At 42.3% G+C, this 19,768-nt stretch overlaps 1 protein-coding gene across 3 annotated transcripts in view; it reads right to left on the bottom strand.

Annotated features, from left to right (window-relative positions):
- LOC138845860 (uncharacterized) overlaps positions 1-19,768 on the bottom strand; it is a 214,817-nt gene that overhangs the window by 90,106 nt on the left and 104,943 nt on the right. For all 3 annotated transcript variants that reach the window (XR_016222558.1, XM_089315429.1, XM_089315430.1), the window contains one exon: positions 4,192-4,241. Coding sequence is in view for 2 of the 3 variants with exons in the window: in XM_089315429.1 (XP_089171555.1) it covers positions 4,217-4,241 (25 nt within the window). In the remaining variant the exon portion in view is untranslated. The remainder of the gene's footprint in view (positions 1-4,191; positions 4,242-19,768) is intronic.

The following is a 19,768-nucleotide window of genomic DNA, read 5'->3' as shown; positions in this document are numbered from 1 at the left end:
AGAGAGAGAGAGAGAGAGAGGTCTTCCATCCCATGGTTCACTCCCCAACTGGCCGCAACAGCCACAGCTGCGCCAATCTGAAGCCAGGAGCCAAGAGCTTCTTCTGGGTCTCCCACATGGGTGCAGGGGCCCAAGGAGTTGGGCCATCTTCTACTGCTTTCCCAGGCCATAGTAGAGAGCTGGATTGGAAGTAGAGCAGCTAGGTCTTGAACCTGCACCCATATGGGATGCCAGCGCTCCAGGCCAGGGTGTTAACCCGCTTTGCCACAGTGCCGGCCCCTGATCTTTTGTATTTTTTATAACTTTCTGCTTTATTTACTTCTGTTCTGAATATTTATTTCTTTCCTTCTACTATCTTTTGGTTTGGCTTGTCCTTGTTTTTCTAGGTCCCTAAGCGTGTTGATTTTGCATCCTGTGACTTTACTAAATTTGTTTTATTAGTCCTAATTGTCTCTTGGTGGAGTCTTTCAGTTTCAGTCGTTTGTGAACATGGGTGACTTAACTTCCTCCTCTCCTGTTTGTGTATGCCTTTTATTATTTTCTCTTGACTAATGACTCTGAGTAAAACTTCCAGTACTATATCAAATAAGAGCAGTGAGAGTGGGCATCCTTGTCTGGTTCCAGATCTTTTAAGAAATGCTTTTAGCTCTTCCCTATTCTATATGATGTTGATTGTGAGTTTGTCATAATAGCCTTTAATGTTGAGGTACAAACTTCTATACCTAATTTCTCATGGTTTTTTATCATGAATGTGGAATTTTAGCAAATGCTTTTTTATTTTTTAAATTATCATATGATTTTATCTTTCATTTTGTGATATATTACACTTATTGACTTGTAAATGTTGAAATATTCCTGAATACTTTGGGTAAATCCAAGTGGGTCAGAGTGAATGATCTTTTTGATATGTTGTTGGATTCAATTTGCTAGTATTATGTTCAGAATGTTTACATCTATGTTCAGCAGGGATATTGGATCCAAGTTTTCTTTTTTTGTGGTGTTCCTGTCTGGTTTTGGAGTTGAGGTAATGCTAGACTTGTAGAATGAATTTGGAAGGATCATTCCCTTTCAATTTTTTGGAATGGTTTAAGTAAAATTGTTGTTAGTCCTTCTTTAAATGAAGACAAAATTCAGCACAGAAGCCATGTGGTCCTAGGATTTTCTTTGTTGGAAAATCTTTCATTATAGATTCAATTTCAATGCAGATTATTGCTCTGTTCAGGCTTTTCTGTATTCATGATTCAATTTTGATAAGTTGTATATGTCCAAAAATTTATCCATTTCTTCTAGGCTTTCCAATTTTTTGGCACATAGTTGTTCATATTAACCTCTAATAATTCTTTTTTTTAAGATTTTTATTTATTTATTCATTTGAGAGATAGAGCTAGAGACAGTGAGAGGTAGAGACAGAGAGAAAGGTCTTCCTTCCGCTGGTTCACTCCCCAAATGGCCACCATGCGCCGATCCGAAGCCAGGAGCCAGGTGATTCTTTCCAGTCTCCCATGAGGGTGCAGGGGCCCAAGCACTTGGGCCATCTTCTACTGCTTTCCCAGACCATAGCAGAGAGCTGGATTGGAAAAGGAGCAGCCGGGACTAGAACCAGCACCCATATGGGATGCTGGCGCCACAGGCAGAGGATTAACCAACTGTGCCATGGCGCCGGCCCCTAACAATTCTTTATATTTTTGTAATATCAGTGGCAATATTTCATTTTTCATTTCTGCTTCTATTTACTTGAATCTTCTCTTTCTTCTTAGTTTAACTAAAAGTTTATCGATTTTGCTTATCTTTTCAAAAAAATCACCTCTTCACTTCATTGATCTTTTGTATTTTTTACAACTTTCTGCTTTATTTACTTTTGCTCTGAATATTTATTTCTTTCCTCTACCATCTCTTGGTTTGGCTTGTCCTTGTTTTTTTAGGTCCCTAAGATGCACTGTTAGTTTGCTTATTTGACAGCTTTTTTTTTTTTTTTTGATGTAGGTATTTATTGCCATAAACTTCCCTCGTGGTACTGTTTTTGATGTGTCCCAGGAGTGTTGGTGTATTGTGTTTCCATATTTGTTAGTTTCCAGAAATTATTATAATTTCCCTTTTTCTTTTTTCAGTGACCCCATTCAGGATCATGTTATTCAGTCTCCATGTATTGGTATAATTTCTAGAGTTCTTTTGTTGTTGATTCCTAGTTTTATTCCGTTGTGCTCAGAAGACATATGATATGATGTTGATATTTTTTAATTTGTTGAGACTTTCTAATGACTTAATATATTCTCTATCCCAAAGATGTTCCATGTGTTGATGAAAAAGGATGTGTATTGTGCAGCTGTCAGATGGAATGTTCCATAAATGCCTGTAAGGTCTGTTTGGTCTATAATGTACTTAAACTGATGAATCTGTGTTGATTTTTTTTGTCAAAATGATCTATGTTCTGATGTGTCCCATTATTTTTGTATTGTGTTTTTTTTTTTTTTTTTTGACAGACAAAGTGGACAGTGAGAGAGAGAGACAGAGAGAAAGGTCTTCCTTTTGCCATTGGTTTACCCTCCAATGGCCGCCGCGCTGCGGCTGGTGCACCGCGCTGATCCGATGGCAGGAGCCAGGTACTTATTCTGGTCTCCCATGGGGTGCAGGGCCCAAGCACTTGGGCCATCCTCCACTACACTCCCTGGCCACAGCAGAGAGCTGGCCTGGAAGAGGGGCAACCGGGACAGAATCCGGCACCCCGACCGGGACTAGAACCCGGTGTGCTGGTGCCGCAAGGCGGAGGATTAGCCTAGTGAGCTGCGGCACTGGCCTGTATTGTGTTTATCTCTCCATTTAGATCTAATAAATTTTTTATAAAAATGGGTACAAAAGCACTGGACACATGTGCATTTATAGTCATCTTGCTGGATTCATTTCTTAATCACGACATAGTGACTTTCTTTGTCTCTTTTACAGTATTTTTCTTAAAGTCTATTTTGTCTGATAGAAGTACAGCTATTCTTGATCAATTTTGGTTTGCATATACATGGAATATCCTTTCACTTTTAGTCTATGTATGTCTTCACTGGTAAAGTAAGTTTCTTGTAGGCAGCATATTATAGAGTCTTTTTTCTTTATATCCATTCAGCCAGTCTGTATCATTTCTTAAAAGATTTATTTATTTATTTGAAAGAACAAGTAACAGAAATAGAGGGAGTGATACAAAGAGAGACTGTCCATTCACTGTTTCACTCCCTAGATGGTCACAGTAGCCTAGGCTGGACTGGGACAAGCCAGCAGCCTAGAACCCCATCCAGGTCTCCTACATGGGTGGCAGGGGCCCAAGTACTTGGGCTAGCATATGTAGCTTTCCCAGGCACATTACCAAGGAACTGGATCAGAAGCAGAGCAGCAGAGACTTGAACAAGCAATCTGACATGGGATGCCAGCACTGGAACCAGCAGCTTAACTTGCTGTGCCACCGATGCCAGCCCCAATCTGTAACACTTAATTGCAGAATTTAGTTCACTTATATTCAAAGTTATTAAGGGTAAGTAATGGATTGGTTCTGTCATTTTTTTCATCAAAATGTCTTCTGCTTATTTTGAATATTCTTATTGTTTTTCTAGTGGGTAGATTTTCACACATGTTCATGATGACAGTTACCTTCTTTTGTGTCCATATTTAACACACACTTAAAATCTTTTGTAACCCAGTGGTGATGAATTCTTTCCGTTTTTACCTGTTTTGGAAAGTCTTTATTTCTCTTTCATTCTAATGGGTAAAATATTATTGGGTTGGAAGCTTTTTTCAAATTTCTTTTATATTCAAAGTTGGATATATCACTGTGTTTCCTCCCGGCATATAAAGTTTCTGTTGAAAATCTTTTGTTAATCTAACGGGGTTCCCTTAAAAGTGACCTGGCATCTTTCTCTTGTAAATTTTAGAATTTTCTCTTTACATCGTACTTTTGGTGAAGGTCTTTTTTGCTTATATCTACTTGCAACTCCATCAGCCTTCTGTACTTGGATGTCTATAGTTCTCTACAGACTGGGAAATTGTCAGCTATAATTTCATTGAATAGGTTTGCTATGCCTCTACCCCTCCCTTCTCCCTCCCAGAATTCAAATATCTGCTCATTTAGAGATGTATTAGTCAGCTTTTTGTTACAACCACTAAAATATCCAAGAAGAACTAACTTATGAAGGAAAATTTACTTTCACTTACAGTTTTGGAGGTTCATAGTCCAAGGTCAGGTGGCTCCATTGGTCTGGCATCTGATGAGGGTTGAGGATGTCAATGGCAGAGCATATTGGAAAAACAATCACATGTTGAACCAGGAAGAAGAGAGAACAGCTGGACCACATTCAGCTCCAATAACCAACACTCTACTGAGAACTCATTCTGAGGGCTGACCTTGTATTACCTAAGGCTCCCCTAGGAGACCCACCTCCAAGACATCATAACTGGATCAAGCCCCCACCTTAAATCCATCAACCATTCACATTCATCATTAACCATAAACATAAGACTTTGAGGCTCAAACATCTGCATGAGTTGGAAAACCAAACTAGGCTCAAATTACAGTAAATGGTGTCCCAAAGGTCTCAGAATATATCTGCATTCTTTCTTTTCCTTTTTTTGTCTGATTACAACATTGCAAAAGATCTTTCAGTTCTGATATTCTTTCTTCTGCCTGATATAGTCTGTTGCTCAGAATATTTTTTTATTTGACTTGTGGACTTCACTTTTGAGCCTTCTGTTTTGTTCTTTTTCTTTTTTTTTTTTTTTTTTTTTTGACAGGCAGAGTGGACAGTGAGAGAGAGAGACAGAGAGAGAAAGGTCTTCCTTTTGCCGCTGGTTCACCCTCCAATGGCCGCCGCTGCAGCCGGCGCACCGCGCTGATCCTGGCAGGAGCCAGGAGCCAGGTGCTTTTCCTGGTCTCCCATGGGGTGCAGGGCCCAAGCACCTGGGCCATCCTCCACTGCACTCCCTGGCCATAGCAGAGAGCTGGCCTGGAAGAGGGGCAACCGGGACAGAATCCGGCGCCCCAACCGGGACTAGAACCCGGTGTGCCGGCGCCGCAAGGTGGAGGATTAGCCTATTGAGCCACGGCGCCGGCTTGTTTTGTTCTTTTTCAAGAACTTTCTCTTCGCTGGATTTCACATTCATATAATGCATTGATTCCCTAATTTTGTTAACTATCTGTCTGGATTCCTCATATCTTTTTTTTTTTTTTATTTGACAGGCAGAGTTAGACAGTGAGAAAGAGAGACAGAGAGAAAGGTCTTCCTTTCATTGGATCACCCCTCAAATGGCCCCTATGGCCGGCGCTGGGCCGATCCGAAGCCAGGAGCCAGGTGCTTCCTCCTGGTCTCCCATGCGGGTGCAGGGCCCAAGCACTTGGGCCATCCTCCACTGCACTCCCAGGCCACAGCAGAGAGCTGGCCTGGAAGAGGGGCAACCGGGACAGAATCCGGCACCCCGACCGGGACTAGAACCTGGTGTGCCAGTGCCGCAAGCGGAGGATTAGCCTAGTGAGCCACGGCACTGGCCTCTTCATGCCTTTTTGATCATCCTTCTAATCATTCTTTTTAACTCTTTATCAAGCACTTCACCGATTTCCCTTTCTTTGCAGTCTGATACTAAAGCATCACTGTGTTCCTTTTGGGGCCTTGCTTTTTCATGTCTTGTTTTGTTCCTGTGTTTATGTTTGTGCATCTGGCAGATCAGTTTTTTTCAATTTTATTTAAAGGGTTTCTTTCGTGAGTTGAAGGCTATTTCCTGAAGATGTATCTTCAGGTGTCATTTTGGTGTTCTGCCTCGACTTCAGTTCCAGATGGACCCCATAGTGTAGTCTTCCTGTATGCTCTTTTGCTGTAGTGGTAGCAGGTGTTTGGGATGTTCCTGGGGCCCAGCAGGGTTACTTAGATCCCTGGCATGTGGTCCCCCTGTCACTGCCCAAGGGAGGGTTAGAGATGCAGGAGTGGCACTGGGGCTTTAAATGACTGATGTGATTACACAAAGAGGGACATTGGGGCTGCACTATGTGAAGATGAAGGCAGACATTGGGGTGATGCTTCTACAACTCAAGGAGCCCCAGTGGTTTCCAAGAAAAACAACAAGTTCTACATGAGAGGATGAAGCAAGTTCTCCCTCACAGCCCTTGAAGAACCAAGTTCACCAACACCCTGATTTCATTCTTGCAGCCCGCAATAGTGTGAGACAACCCATCTCTGTTATTTCAGTCTCCAGTTTATGGTTTTTGGTGACTGCAATCCTAGCAAACAAAAATATACAGATTCACCAAATTTACTGAGAAGCACTGGGCACAAGTCACTTTGGTGACAATCCAGTAGCAAGGAAACAAAAAAGGGTCATTGTCTCCCAACCCTGCCACAGACCACATTAAACTTCAGCATCTCAAGGGCATCCTGTCATTAGCAGTGATGCCCAGGGTGGGACCCAAAGGAAACTGCAGAGCTATCTAGCATACTGCAGTGCTCAGCAGATTCAGGGGCACCCCGGAATGAGGGCATCTCAGTAGAGGAGAAGAGGGAAAGCTGAGGCTGCCATTTGTCGGGAAGACAAGTGACAACCCCTTATCTAACGGGACTCCTGTGAACACATCAGGGCCATTACCTAGCAGGAGGCACAATTCCCCCATCCATAAGAAGAGCAAAAGTCAATGAAACAACAAGTCTAATTTGATCAACATTTTCATTAAGAAAATGACCCGTAACTTGGCGTTCTCTGCTGGGATTGCTGTGTTCATCTTGGGAAAAGCAGTCTGCTCTCACTTCCCATATCATTAAGGTAGAGTTGTCAACTGGACTCACTTGACGTCTGGAGGACACAGAAGTTTGGCAGGATTGCAGAGAGGATGGGAGGAAATGGGTTCTGAAAACATTAACAAGTGTAGTCAGCTATTTTGACCGCCAGTCAAGTACAGCATATACAACTACTTCAAGATGAAAAATGGGAAATAAAATAAGGGAAGGAAGAAAGAGAGAAGATAAAACAAAATGGTGATGGAAAAATATTGAACCAGTCACATCTAATTTTCTATGGACTTTAAATAATTTTAAGTTTCTTTGCAAGACAGGGCTTTGTTTAAAAATGCAAAATCTTATTATTTTAATGAGTCTTTTAGAGTAGAACCATGCAAATGAGTACCAGGAACATACAGAAACATGTTGGATGATATAATTATCAATTTGTGATCAGTTAGTGTCATGGAGAACCTAAAAATGTTGCTATAATATACACAGGAGAATAGAAATCCTGGTGGTTTGAAGATATTGTCTACAAATATTATTAAATATACAAAATTTTGGGATGCATATTAATTACATAGTTTTAAAGGGATGTTTAAAGTATATTAATATAATTATAAAAAATAGAACTAACTGAAAAATAAGTATCATAGATATTGTTATAACTCTAAGTAATAGAAATACCTATGTTATGGGGCCAGTGCTGTGGCGCAGTGGGTTAAAGTCCCGGCCTGAAGCACCAGAATCCCATGTGGGCATTGGTTCTAGTCCCGGCTGCTCCTCTTCCAATCCAGCTCTCTGCTATGGCCTGGGAAAGCAGTAAAAGATGGCTCAAGTCCTTGGGCCCCACACCCCTGTGGGAGACCTGGAAGAAGCTCCTGGCTCCTGGCCCCTGGCTTCAGATGGGTGCAGCTCTGGCCATTGTGGCCAGTTGGAGAGTGAACCAGTGGATAGAAGACCTCTCTCTCTGTCTCTACCTCTCTCTGTAACTCTGACTTTCAAATAATAAAATAAATCTTTTAAAAAATCATTTTTTAAAAAAAGAAATACCTATGTTAGTTATATCATTATTTGCCCTTTTCTATGGTATTTTAAAATATCTGATTTAAAAAAAAACCTCTTATCTTCTTATCCAACATCTAATCTAAAATTGGACATGACAGTTAGCATTGTGAGTTGTATCAAATGTTTTCCTCTTTCTAGACTGTGGTCATAGTAATACAAGGTTGTGATGAGAATGAGAATCTCATATAAGAGGTGATGGTAGAGCACAAGCATTCTCAACACAGTGAAGACACTTATTGCTTAACCCTGTCCCTGCTGTCCCCTGATGTATGATCATCCAGCCCAGCCAAGAATGCTTTGAACTCTGACAAGCAAATCCCACCTCCTTGGCCTGCCAGCTACATTTTAAAATTCTTCATTTTTAGAAAGTCCATTAAATTGTCCTCCTGTAGCTGCCACAAAGTCCTTTGACTCAGCATTCTTTTAGCATTTAAATTCAACTAGGAAGGAGCATGCATTTGGCTTAGGAGTTAAGATGCTTGCTCCCTGCACCCAGTTCCACTCCTGACTCCAGCTTCCTGCTAGTGCAGACTCTGGGAGGCAGTGGTGTTGGCTCAAGTGACTGGGTTTCTGCCACCCATGTGGAAGACCTGGATTTTGCTCCCAGCTCCTGGCTTTGGCCCCAAGTCTGGAGTCACTGTAGAACGTTCAGGGAATGAACCAGCAGATGGGATCTCCATCTGTCTTCCTCTCTGTATCTCTCCTCTCAAATAACTAAGAAGGAAAATTTCTATTCAGATAATTCAGAAATTCTCATCTTCAAAGCTTCTCTTTTCCAGGTTAAAGGTTTCAATCTCTTTATTATGCTGGGTAATGCTTGATTTTGAGGTTCTAAACTACAACCTTCAGTTTCCTGCAAGCATGCCTCCTTTAAATGACAACATCTGGACTCAGAATGGAGTTAGTTTCTCCTCCCACATCCTATGTCCTTGCTCTAGATCATGAATGAGCAAACATTCTCTGTAAAGGGTTAGATAGTAAATATCTTCAGTTTTACCAGGCACACACATTCTGTGCAATTTCTCAACTCTGCCATCGTAGCGCAAAAGCAACCATAGACGATACACTGATGAATGGGCATGTTGAGCTCCAATAAGAGGATAAGACCGTATTTGGCCAACAAGTCATAATTTGCTGACCTCTGTTTTAAATGATACTTTCTTCCTAAAGACAGTCTCCCATTGGCTTTTTTCAATGGTCTTACCACACTGTTGTGTCTTTTGTCAGACTCACCACTGACCTGTCTTAAACAAAATAGCATTCATCTAAATGAGTTCTGGGTGCAAAGAGGAACAAAGACACAAGAACAAGGGTTAAGGGCCAGCATTGTGCTATAGTGGGTAAAGTCACCTCCTGAAGCGCCAGTATCCCATATGGGCGCAGGTTTGAGTTCCGGCTGCTCCACTTCTGATTCAGCTCTCTGCTATGGCCTGGGAAAGCAGTAGGAGATGGCCCAAGGCCTTGGGCCCCTGCACCCATATGGGAGACCTGGAAGAAGCTCCTTGGTCCTGCCTTCAGATGGGTGCAGCTCTGGCCATTGCAGCCATCTGGGGAATGAACCAGCAGATAGAAGAGTCTCTCTTTCTCTCTCTCTCTCTCTCTCTCTCTCTCTCTGCCTCTGCCTCTTTGTAACCCTGCCTTTCAAATAATAAATAAATAAATCTTAAAAAAAAAAGAACAAGGGTTAGCTAACTTCATTCTTGGTACATGCAGCAGAGAGAAGCACATTAGAACACTCAGACTGGATCTTTCTTTTCAGTTTCTGCACAGATACAGCAGCAACCAGCCTTCACATATCAATGATGGGCTACCAAAATTGAGTTTAACACAGAGGAAAATTGATGGAAGTTTTGTCCGGATATGCAGCAGATCTGAATATTTCAAATGGAGAACTTTGCCTTCCTCTATATTACAAATCATCTTCATACATTCAATTCACCTTTCTAAACTGTTGTATGGCTTTTGGATAATTATTTTTATTATCTAATGAGTAGAGTTACATCTATGCTTTGCTTTGTTTATAAATTATTTTCCCCTTTATTCATAAGATGTTTATATCATCAGGGTATTTGCATGGGAGCAATTAATTAGCTACTAACGAGACACAAAATGCCATGCAATTCCTTTCAACAGTAGTTCATAATTCAATCCCATATTTTTCTTTTATTCAGATTCAGGAATGCCCTTAATTAAGATTTGCTATCATTTCCTGCCTTGATGATTCAAATTCTATAACATCACCATCCTTTTATTAGCACATGAGTGAAAAGGACATGAGATTGTGAGTCAAAATGCAAATACTAGTCCCATTTCCTTTACTTTTTAATTTGAGAGTTTAAATAAGCTAGTTAAGTCCTTTTTGCTTCTATCTCTTCATGCATAAAATAGAGAAAATAATACTTTCCCTGCTTATCTCACAAGTTTAATCGTCAGACATGGACATGAATTTATTTTCTCTATGTATCCAATGTGCTTATAATACAGTAAGATATTCAAAATATTCTGCTAACAGAAAAAGTAGGTATCCTGCCAACATTACTATGTAATCTCAATTTTCCTGGAAGAAACCACCCCAAAGAGATAGTATGTGTGATAGAACTATGAGTGAAATCTATTTTGCTCGTTTCTGCCTATTTGTAATTTCTATTTTCTACAGTGAGAAAGTACTACTTGTATAGTAATAAAAGATCAAATTTTAAAATAACTAATTTTTGAATTATAAAGTAACACATTAATTCTATAATGTGAAAACCACAAAAGAGGATTTTTAAAAGTTGCACATGTTAGCATGCACATACTGAGGTGTTACTGCAACCTATGAGAGGAAAGCATTGCAGTGAGCCACCTCAAAGACTGCTTTCTCACATTTCATGCTTTTGGTATTTGGCGAGTTATCCTAAAAGCAAATATACATATCATGCAATATTTGAAATCTAAATCTCTTTGGCAATTTAAATAAGGAATTGAAATCGTCATGGTCATATAGTTGGAGGTGTAATGAAGCTCTATTTTGACTGATCTATAAAATTTTTGAAGTGACATTCTTTAAATGAACAGCAAAGAGGTTTGTTTTGTGGGGAGGACCTAGTTTGTAAATAATTTGAAACAAATACATTTAAATAGTTGAAGAATATAGTGAAAACCAGAGTAAAAAAGAAACATTTAAGTCTTTTAGGGGAGGAGAATTCAGGGTAAACTTTAGAAAAGTCAGATCTGACATTCTGCTCTGGAATTCATTCAAACATCTTTCAAAGCGTAGCTATTACATCTGAGTCACTCTAAATCAACTCCGAAATGTTAAATATGGGCAAAAACACTAAGGCTAGTGGTACAGAACATTAGGAACTTACATATGCTGAGAACACATTTTCTCCCCTTCCCATTACCAAAATGGTAAACAAAATGAAGTTTGTGATTGACTTTTTCACACAGCAGGTACATTTATCATTGTCCCTAACCCTAAAGCCACATATAAAAATCCCCCAGACAGTGGCCATTAAAGTAGATAGAGATCTTCCAACTGCTGGTTCACTCCCCCAGATGCCTGCAACAGCCAGAGCTGGACCAGGACAAAGCCAGGAGCTGAGAATTCCTTCCAGATCTCCCATGTGGGTAGCAGGAGATCAAGTACTTGAGCCATTGTCTACTGCTTCCCAATTGCATGACCTGGAAGCTGGATCAGAAGTACAGAGCACCTGGGACTCAAAACAGCAGTCTAATATGGGATGAGGTGTCCAAGTAGCAGTTTAGCCCATTGTACCACAATGCTGGCCTCTGAATGTTTATTTATTTATTTTTATTTATATCAGAAAGGTGGAGAAAGAGAAACAAAGATCTCCCATCCACCTGTTCATTCCCCAAAAACCAAGCAACAGCCGGAGCCAAGAACTCTGAGTCTCCCATATGGATGGTAGAGATCCAAGTACTTGAGCCATCATCTGCTGTTCCCAGGCACATTAGCAGGAAGCTAGATCAGAAATAGAGTAGAACTTGAATTTAGGCACTCTTATATGAGATGCAGGCATCCCAGGTAGTGGCTTAACCTGCTGCACCACAACACCTGCTCCCTATTGTTCACTTAGTTTCAGGTGGCTTTCTACAGTGGCAAAAGCTATTAAATAAAAAATAAATCTGTAAGGTAAAATATTTGCCCATTGTGTATTTTATAACAAACCTGTGTCTAGGTTATATGAAGAAACTTACAACTCAATAATAAAAAGACAATCCAATTTTTAAATTGGCAAAAGATCTGAATAGCTATTTCTCTAAAGAATATAAATGAATCCCAGTAAGCACGTGAAAAAATGCCATCATTGGCCATCAGGGAGAGTACAAATTAAAGCCAGAATAAGAAAACACTTCACACCTACTAGGATGGCTATAAACAAAACGACAGAAAACTAACATGTTGGCAAAGTTATGAAGAAATTAGAACTCACATTCTTGCCTGCTCAGGTGCAGCCACTTTGAAAACCAGTCTGTGGCCGGCACCGCGGCTCAATAGGCTAATCCTCCACCTAGCGGCGCCGGCACACCAGGTTCTAGTCCCGGTCGGGGCGCCGGATTCTTTCCCGGCTGCCCCTCTTCCAGGCCAGCTCTCTGCTGTGGCCCGGGAAGGCAGTGGAGGATGGCCCAAGTGCTTGGGCCCTGCACCCCATGGGAGACCAGGAGAAGCACCTGGCTCCTGCCTTCGGATCAGCACGGTGCGCCGGCCTCAGCGCGCCGGCCGTGGCGGCCATTGGAGGGTGAACCAACGGCAAAGGAAGACCTTTCTCTCCATCTCTCTCTCTCACTGTCCACTCTGCCTGTCAAAAAAAAAAAAAAAAAAAAAAAAAGTCTGACAGTGCATCAAAAGGTTAAACACAGAATTACCATACAACCTAGCAATTTCATTCCTAGGCATGTACCCTAAAAAAACAAAATCATATGTTCATGTTCACACAAAAATTTGTGCATCATATTTATGGCATCATTACTCACAGGAGCCAAAAGTATAAACAAGCCAACATGCATCAAGTGATGAATAAATAAGATGTATGCCTACATGAAGGAATATCATTAAACCATCAAAATGGAATGACATACTGACATATGGCACAACTGGAAGGGATGTTAGAAATAGTCTTCCAGGGGCCAGTGCTGTGGCTCACTTGGCTAATCCTCCACCTGTGGCGCCGGTATCCCATATGGGCACCGGGTTCTAGTTCCAGTTGTTCCTCTTCCAGTCCAGCTCTCTGCTGTGGCCCAGGAGGGCAGTGGAGGATGGCCCAAGTGCTTGGGCCCCTGCACTCTCATGGGAGACCAGGGGGAGGCACTGGCTCCTGGCTTCAGATGGGTGTGGTTCCAGCCATGGCGGCCATTTGGGGGGTGAACCAACGGAAGGAAGACCTTTCTCTCTGTCTCTCTCTCTCTAACTCTATCTGTCAAATAAATAAATAATAATAATAAAAAGAAATAGTCTTCCAAGTAAAAGGAGCCAGTCACAAAAGACCACATGTTACAAGATCTTATTTAAATACAATGTCTAGGACAGTAAATCTATAGAGACAGAAGGTAGATTAGTGGTTCCCTAGGGCTTGGGAAGAGATGACTGATGGAAAATGGAGGTCACTGTGGAGGATAAAACTTTCTTTGTGGTACAATGGAAATGTCCTAAAATTGATTGTATTGATGTTGGCACAACTCTGAATATACTAAAAATCATTGACTTAGGGGGCTGGTGTTGTGGCAGGGCAGGTTAAGCCTCTGCCAGATGACATCTGGATGCCAATGCTCTTATGTCAACCTGTCAGAACCTGGTCAAGTCCAGCCCTGAGAAACAGTAGACCTGCTCCACTTCCTATCCAGCTCCCACCTAATGAACCTGGGAAAGCAGGGGAAGATGGCTCAAGTGCTTTTGTCCCTGCACCCCCGTGGGAGACCCAGAAGAAGCTTCAGGATCCTAGCTTAGGCTTGGCCCAGATTAGCTGTTGAGGTCATCTGGGAAGTGAACCAGTGAATAGAAGATCTCTCTCTCTCTCTCTCTCTCTCTCTCTCTCTCTGTGTGTGTGTGTGTGTATGTTTCTGTCTCTCCTCCTCTCTCTGTAACTCTGCCTTTCAAATAAATAATAAACAAATCATTGACTTATATGCTCTAGATCAATGAATTATATGATACTACAGCCAGTATTGATAGGTAGCTAGATAGATAGGTAGACAGATGATTGCATGATTGATTGACAGACAGACCAAGAGATCAACCAAGCTAGAGCAGAGGGCCAGCTTCCACAGCTGATCAGGTTTCAGTTAGGGTGGCCAAGCTATTTCTAATTAATGATATGCTTCCCTACCTCTACTTTCAGAAATTACCCAATCAAAGAAAAACAACTTGCTCAGGGGGCCAGCGCTGTGGTGCAGCGGGTTAATGCCCTGGCCTGAAGTGCTGGAATCCCATATGGACGCCGGTTCTAGTCCCTGCTGCTCCTCTTCCGATCCAGCTCTCTGCTATGGCCTGAGATAGCAGAAGAAGATGGCTCAAGTCCTTGGGCCCACCTTGAAGAAGCTCCTGTCTCCTGGCTTCGGATCGGCATAGCTCTGGTCATTGCAGCCAACTGCGGAGTGAACCATCGGATGGAAGACCTCTCTGTCTCTACCTCTCTCTTTGTGTAATTCTGACTTTCAAATAAATGCAATAAATCTTAAAAAAAAAAACTCAGAATTTCTCCTACAAATCACCCCCTGGTACCTCACTGAAGTTGATTCTCTTTAAAAAAAATACATAAAAGTGTTGATTATAACAGATATTTACTACATTTTTTTAAAAATATTTATTTTATTTATTTGAAAGGCAGAGTGACAGACATGGGAGAGACAAACAGAGATCTATCTGCTGGTTCACTCCACAAGTAGCAGCAACAATTGGGGCTGGAACAGACCAAAGCCAGGAGGGTCTCCCACTTGGGTGGCGGTGCCCCAAGTACTTGAGTCATCTTCTATTACTTTCTCAGGAGCATTAGCAGGGAGCTGGATTAGAGGCAAAGCGGCCAGGACTCAAACCAGTGCTGATATGGGATGCCAGTGTCATAGGGGGCAGTTTCATCCACGGTACAACACCAGCCCATGACTGACGACCTACAAGAGGAAGAAACTGTACAGAAATTCTCTAGTTATTTTTATCTACCTTTACTCCAGTTCTCGAAATTTAAAAGTTTCACTTCAAACAGATGCCTAGCCTAGTGGTTAAGATACTCACAACCCATATCAGAGTGCCTGGGTTCAATCTCCATCTCTGGCTGCTGACTTTGGCTTCCTGATTTTTAATTCTGGGAGGCAGCAGGCGATGGCACCAAGTGATGGGTCCCAGGGGCCCATGTGGAAGACTTGTATTGAGTTTCCAGCTCCTGGCTTCACCCTGGCCCAGTCCCAGCTGGTCAGGACATTTGGGCATGTGGTTGGAAGATCTCTATCTGTCTCCAAGGCAACATTTTTCTTGCCAGTAATACTTTGCCTGACATTTTTCCTGTCCCTTTTTCTATTTTCCTATAGCCCATATTTGTGTGGATTCTCACTGTTTGATTAATTAATTATTGGAAGAGATGAGTTTTTCTAGACCAACTACTTCCAGGTGGATGTGTCATGCCCCAGTCTGGCTGGGATTTTTCTCATTACTCAGGTTGTGGGTAACGATGATGAGTGGCAGTGGCTTTCTCTTCTCCCCTGATGCCATAGAGATGATCCACTTCCTCTTTGTATAGCCTTCCTGTGTGAACCCCATTTGACTCATTTCTTCTGTTTCTTACAAACAATGAAGTCCAAGAGCACTTCTGCTCCTTTTGCATGCATGCATCCTATGCAATGATAGTTTAGGGTCTTGCACCTCAAGGAGTAGCCCCTTTACTTTTGTTGGCTCTTTGAGACTTGCAATGTCTACACCTTCACTCCTCATTTTCATAAATACTCTCCTTCTCCATTATCATTGCTGTGGGAATTCACGGTTCCTTAGATTCACCAAAGTGGAAGTGTGCTCACTTTTTGCCTTTGGATGTACTATAGTTGGGATAATTCCATGAGCTAGAAGCTTGGTCCTTAGTGTGTCACTACTGAAAGGCAGTGGAACAATTAAAAGGTGGAGCTAACGCCAGGTAGATCATGGGGGTGCCACTCTCAGGAGGGATTGATGCCGTGCTCACAGGACCCTGGTTCATTCCTGAAAGACTGGGTTGCTATTTAAAAAAAAAGCAGGGGCCTGAGCTTGATCCCTTGCCACCTATGTGAGAGACCTGGCTCCAGGCTCCTGGCTTTAGCCTGGACCAGCCCTGACCAGCCCTGACTGTTGCAACCATTTTTGGAGCAAACCAGCAGGTGCCAGTTCTTTCTCTCCCCTTCTCCCTTTCAAATACATTTAAAAAATATTTCTTTAAAAAACAGTTAAAATTTTAAAGAGTAAAAATTAAAACTCTAAGCTTTATTTATCAATATAAGTGTCGTCAAGTCCAAGACACTTTTGTAAGCAGTGATCCCAACCATTTAGTCCATCCCTGAGAACTGCACCCTGGGAATTTAACCAGGTCAGTGCAATCTTTTTACATTATTATCTGAAGAAAAATGGGTGCCCTTTAAATATTTTTTTAAATTAGAAAGCAAAAGAAGTCAGAGGAGCCAGATCAGCACTAGTGATCTCCCATCAAGTCTCTTGCAAAACTGCCCTTATTTGATGAGAAGAATGAGCAAGAGCATTGTCATAGTGGGGTAAGACTCTCTGGTGAAGCTTTTCTATTCTTTTTTAATGATTTATTTATTTATTTGAAAGGCAGAGTTACACAGAGAGAAAAAGAGAGACAGAAAGAGAGAGAGAGGCCTTCTATCCACTGGTTCATTCCCCAACTGGCCACATGAGCTGCGCCAATCTGAAGCCAGGAGCCAGGAGCTTCTTCCGGGTCTCCCACGTGGGTGCAGGGGCTCAAGGACTTGGGCCATCTTCTACTGCTTTCCCAGGTCATAGCAGAGAGCTGGATCAGAAGTGGAGCAGCCGGGATTCAAACCGGCACACATATGTGAGACCAGCAATGCAGGCGACGGCTTTACCCACTACACCACAGCACCAGCCTCTGGTGAAGCTTTTCTAGATGTTTTTCTGCTTAAGATTCTTAAGCTAACTTTTGAAAACAGTCTCCTAATAAGCAGATGTGATCATTCATTGGCCCTCCAGGAAATAAACAAGCAAAATGCTTTTAGCATCCCAGAGACCTGTTGCCATGATCTTTGCTCTTAACTGGTCTGCTTTTACTCTGACTGGACCATTGCCACCTCTCAGTAGCAACTGCTTTGATTGTGCTTTGTCCTCAGGATGAAACTGGTAAAGCCATGTTTTGCCTCCTGCTACAATTCTCTGTGGAAATGCTTCAGGATCTTGATCCCATTTGCTTTAAGTTTCCACTGAAAACTATTCTTGTCTGCACAAGTTTTGCCACCCATCAAGGAGAAAGTTTGTTCCACTTTAGTTTTTTTTAAGATTTTATTTATTTATTTATTTGAGAGGTAGAGTTAGACAGAGAGAGGGAAAGACAGAGAGAAAGGACTTCCATCCACTGGTTCACTCCCCAAATGCCAGCAAAGTCGGGAGCCAGGAGTTTCTTCCAGGCCACCCTTGTGGGTACAGGGACCCAAACACTTGGACCATCTTCTGCTGCTTTTCCAGGCCATAGCACAGAGCTGTTTTGGAAGAGGAACAGCTGGGACTAGAATCAGCACCCACATGGGATGTTGGTGCCACAGGTGGAGGCTTAGCCCGATAACGCCACAGCACAGGACCCTCCACTTCAGTTTTCCAATCAGAATTGTGTCAGCTAAATCAAGAACATGCCTATGCTGTTGGCTATTTTCTTCTGTTAATGATTGGCCATCTTCAGTTAGGACATGAACAACATTAATGTTTTTCCTCACGAATTGGTATGAAAAGTCTGCTTCTTCAGGTTTCATCTTCAACATTATTTCATCCTTTTTAAGGGGCTGATGCCGTGGCTCACTTTGTTAATCTTCCACCTGCAATGTTGGCATCCCATATGGGTGCTGGGTTCTAGTTGCTCCTCTTCCAGTCCAGCTCTCTGCTGTGGCCCGGGAGGGCAGTGTGGGATGGCCCAGGTGCTTGGGCCCCTGCACCCACATGGGAGACCAGGAAGAATCACCTGGCTCTTGGCTTTGGATTGGTGCAGCACCGGCCATGGCGGCCATCTGGGGAGTGAACTAATGGAAGGAAGACCTTTCGTTCTTTATCTCTCAATCTCTCTCTCTCTCTCTCTCTCTCTCTCTCTGTCTATAACTCTACCTGTCACATAAATATAAAAAAAAAATGAGTTACCAATTTGCAGACTTTGGGTTTCCTTTTTTTCTAAAACATCCATGATTCTACTACTTTTTGCCCCAAACTTCACCATAAATTTGATGTTTGTTCTTACTTCAATTTTAGCAAAACTCACAGGTTTTGTTTTTACTTTTTTGTTAAAGATTTTATTTTATTTATTTGAAAATCAAAGTTACACAGAGAGAGAGGGAGAAACAGAGAGAGAAGTCTTCCATCAGCTGGTTCACTCCCCAAATGGCCACAACAGCCAGGGCTGGGACAGGCCAAAGCCAGGAACCAGGAACTTCGCCTAGATCTCGCATGTCTATGCAGGCACCCAAGCACGTGGGCCATTTTTGGTTGCTTTCCCAGGCACGTTAGCAGGGTACACCTGGTACTCCAGCCGATGTCCACATGGGATGCCAGTGTCGTAGGCGGCAGGCAGCTTTACTCACTGCACTGGCCCAAGCAGAACTCATGTTGCTCTCACAAGGGCCCTTTTCAAACCAATGTCTTCTTATCCTTAGCGTTTACAGTTAGATCTCATTGGTACATGTGAAAATAAGTCAGTATAAGTGAATTTTTGGTGCAAAAAAGTTAAAATCTATGTGTTGTGGTTTTTTCATAATACACATTTTCCATGAACTTTTTGTGTCTCCAACACTATTACTAACCTTACATTCCCTCAGCCTTACATCACCAAAATTTGCAGCCAGGCATGTACCCTACATCCTTGTCACTTTCTGATTTGTCTTGAGGTATTTCAAAACTGCTCCCTGGCCTCCACACCCACCTGCATTGCTCTATTCAAGCTCTCTTCATCCCAGCCTGCAGCACGGTAGTGGCCTCGTAACAGATCTTCCTGCTCCATTCTCACCCCCTTTCCAGGCAATATCTCCATTAGTGTCAGATTGATCTTCCTAAAATTCAAAACTGATCACAATGGCTCCCACATAAAATCCTTTACTGTTTCCCCTTCCCTCTGGATAAAATATGACTCCCTTATGTAATTTTTAAAGCTCTGCATGATCTAGCTTCTGCCTAACACCCCAGGGCTCGACTCTGCAGCTTCTCTCTGTTCCCTGCCCTACGCCCCATGCTCTCCTAATCACTCTCAAACCTACCATGATGGCTCAGCACTCCAACATCCTTCCTGGAATACACGTTCTGGAATGTTACCTTTTCATGGAATACACTTCCTCCAGGTTTCCACCTAAAAACTTCTTGCTCATACTGCAAGAGTCAACTCAGGGGCTCTTTCCCCACTGAAATCTTGCCTGACCTCAGCCCACCCCACAACACTGCGTCCTCTGAGCTCCTGTGTCATGTCCTAGAGGCACCATAGAACATGTGTCCCATTGTATTTGAAGCCAGCCTTTGACTTGGCTGAGAGATCCTCTAAGGAAAAAGCAGGGTCTTATTCATTGTCACATCCCTGGTACCTTCCAAAGATTCTAGCACTCAAATGCTTGCGAGTGCATGAAGGAGTGAGAGAATGAATGAACCGTGATGAGATCCCTATGTGAGAAACAACACACACTCGTCAGTGGGGAAGGAAAAGCGTTTTGTAGCCTTGGTGGTGCTGAAAGATGGAAAGGCAGTCCTTCTCTTGGGCTATTAAGTGTTTTACATCAGAGCTTTGCTT

The sequence above is a fragment of the Oryctolagus cuniculus genome, chromosome 16 (genome assembly GCF_051225735.1).
Source record: "Oryctolagus cuniculus isolate XC-2025 breed Fujian yellow rabbit chromosome 16, ASM5122573v1, whole genome shotgun sequence".
NCBI lineage: Eukaryota > Metazoa > Chordata > Mammalia > Lagomorpha > Leporidae > Oryctolagus > Oryctolagus cuniculus.
The sequence above is the reverse complement of the archived record's forward strand: the minus strand, read 5'-3'. Positions and strand labels throughout refer to the sequence as shown.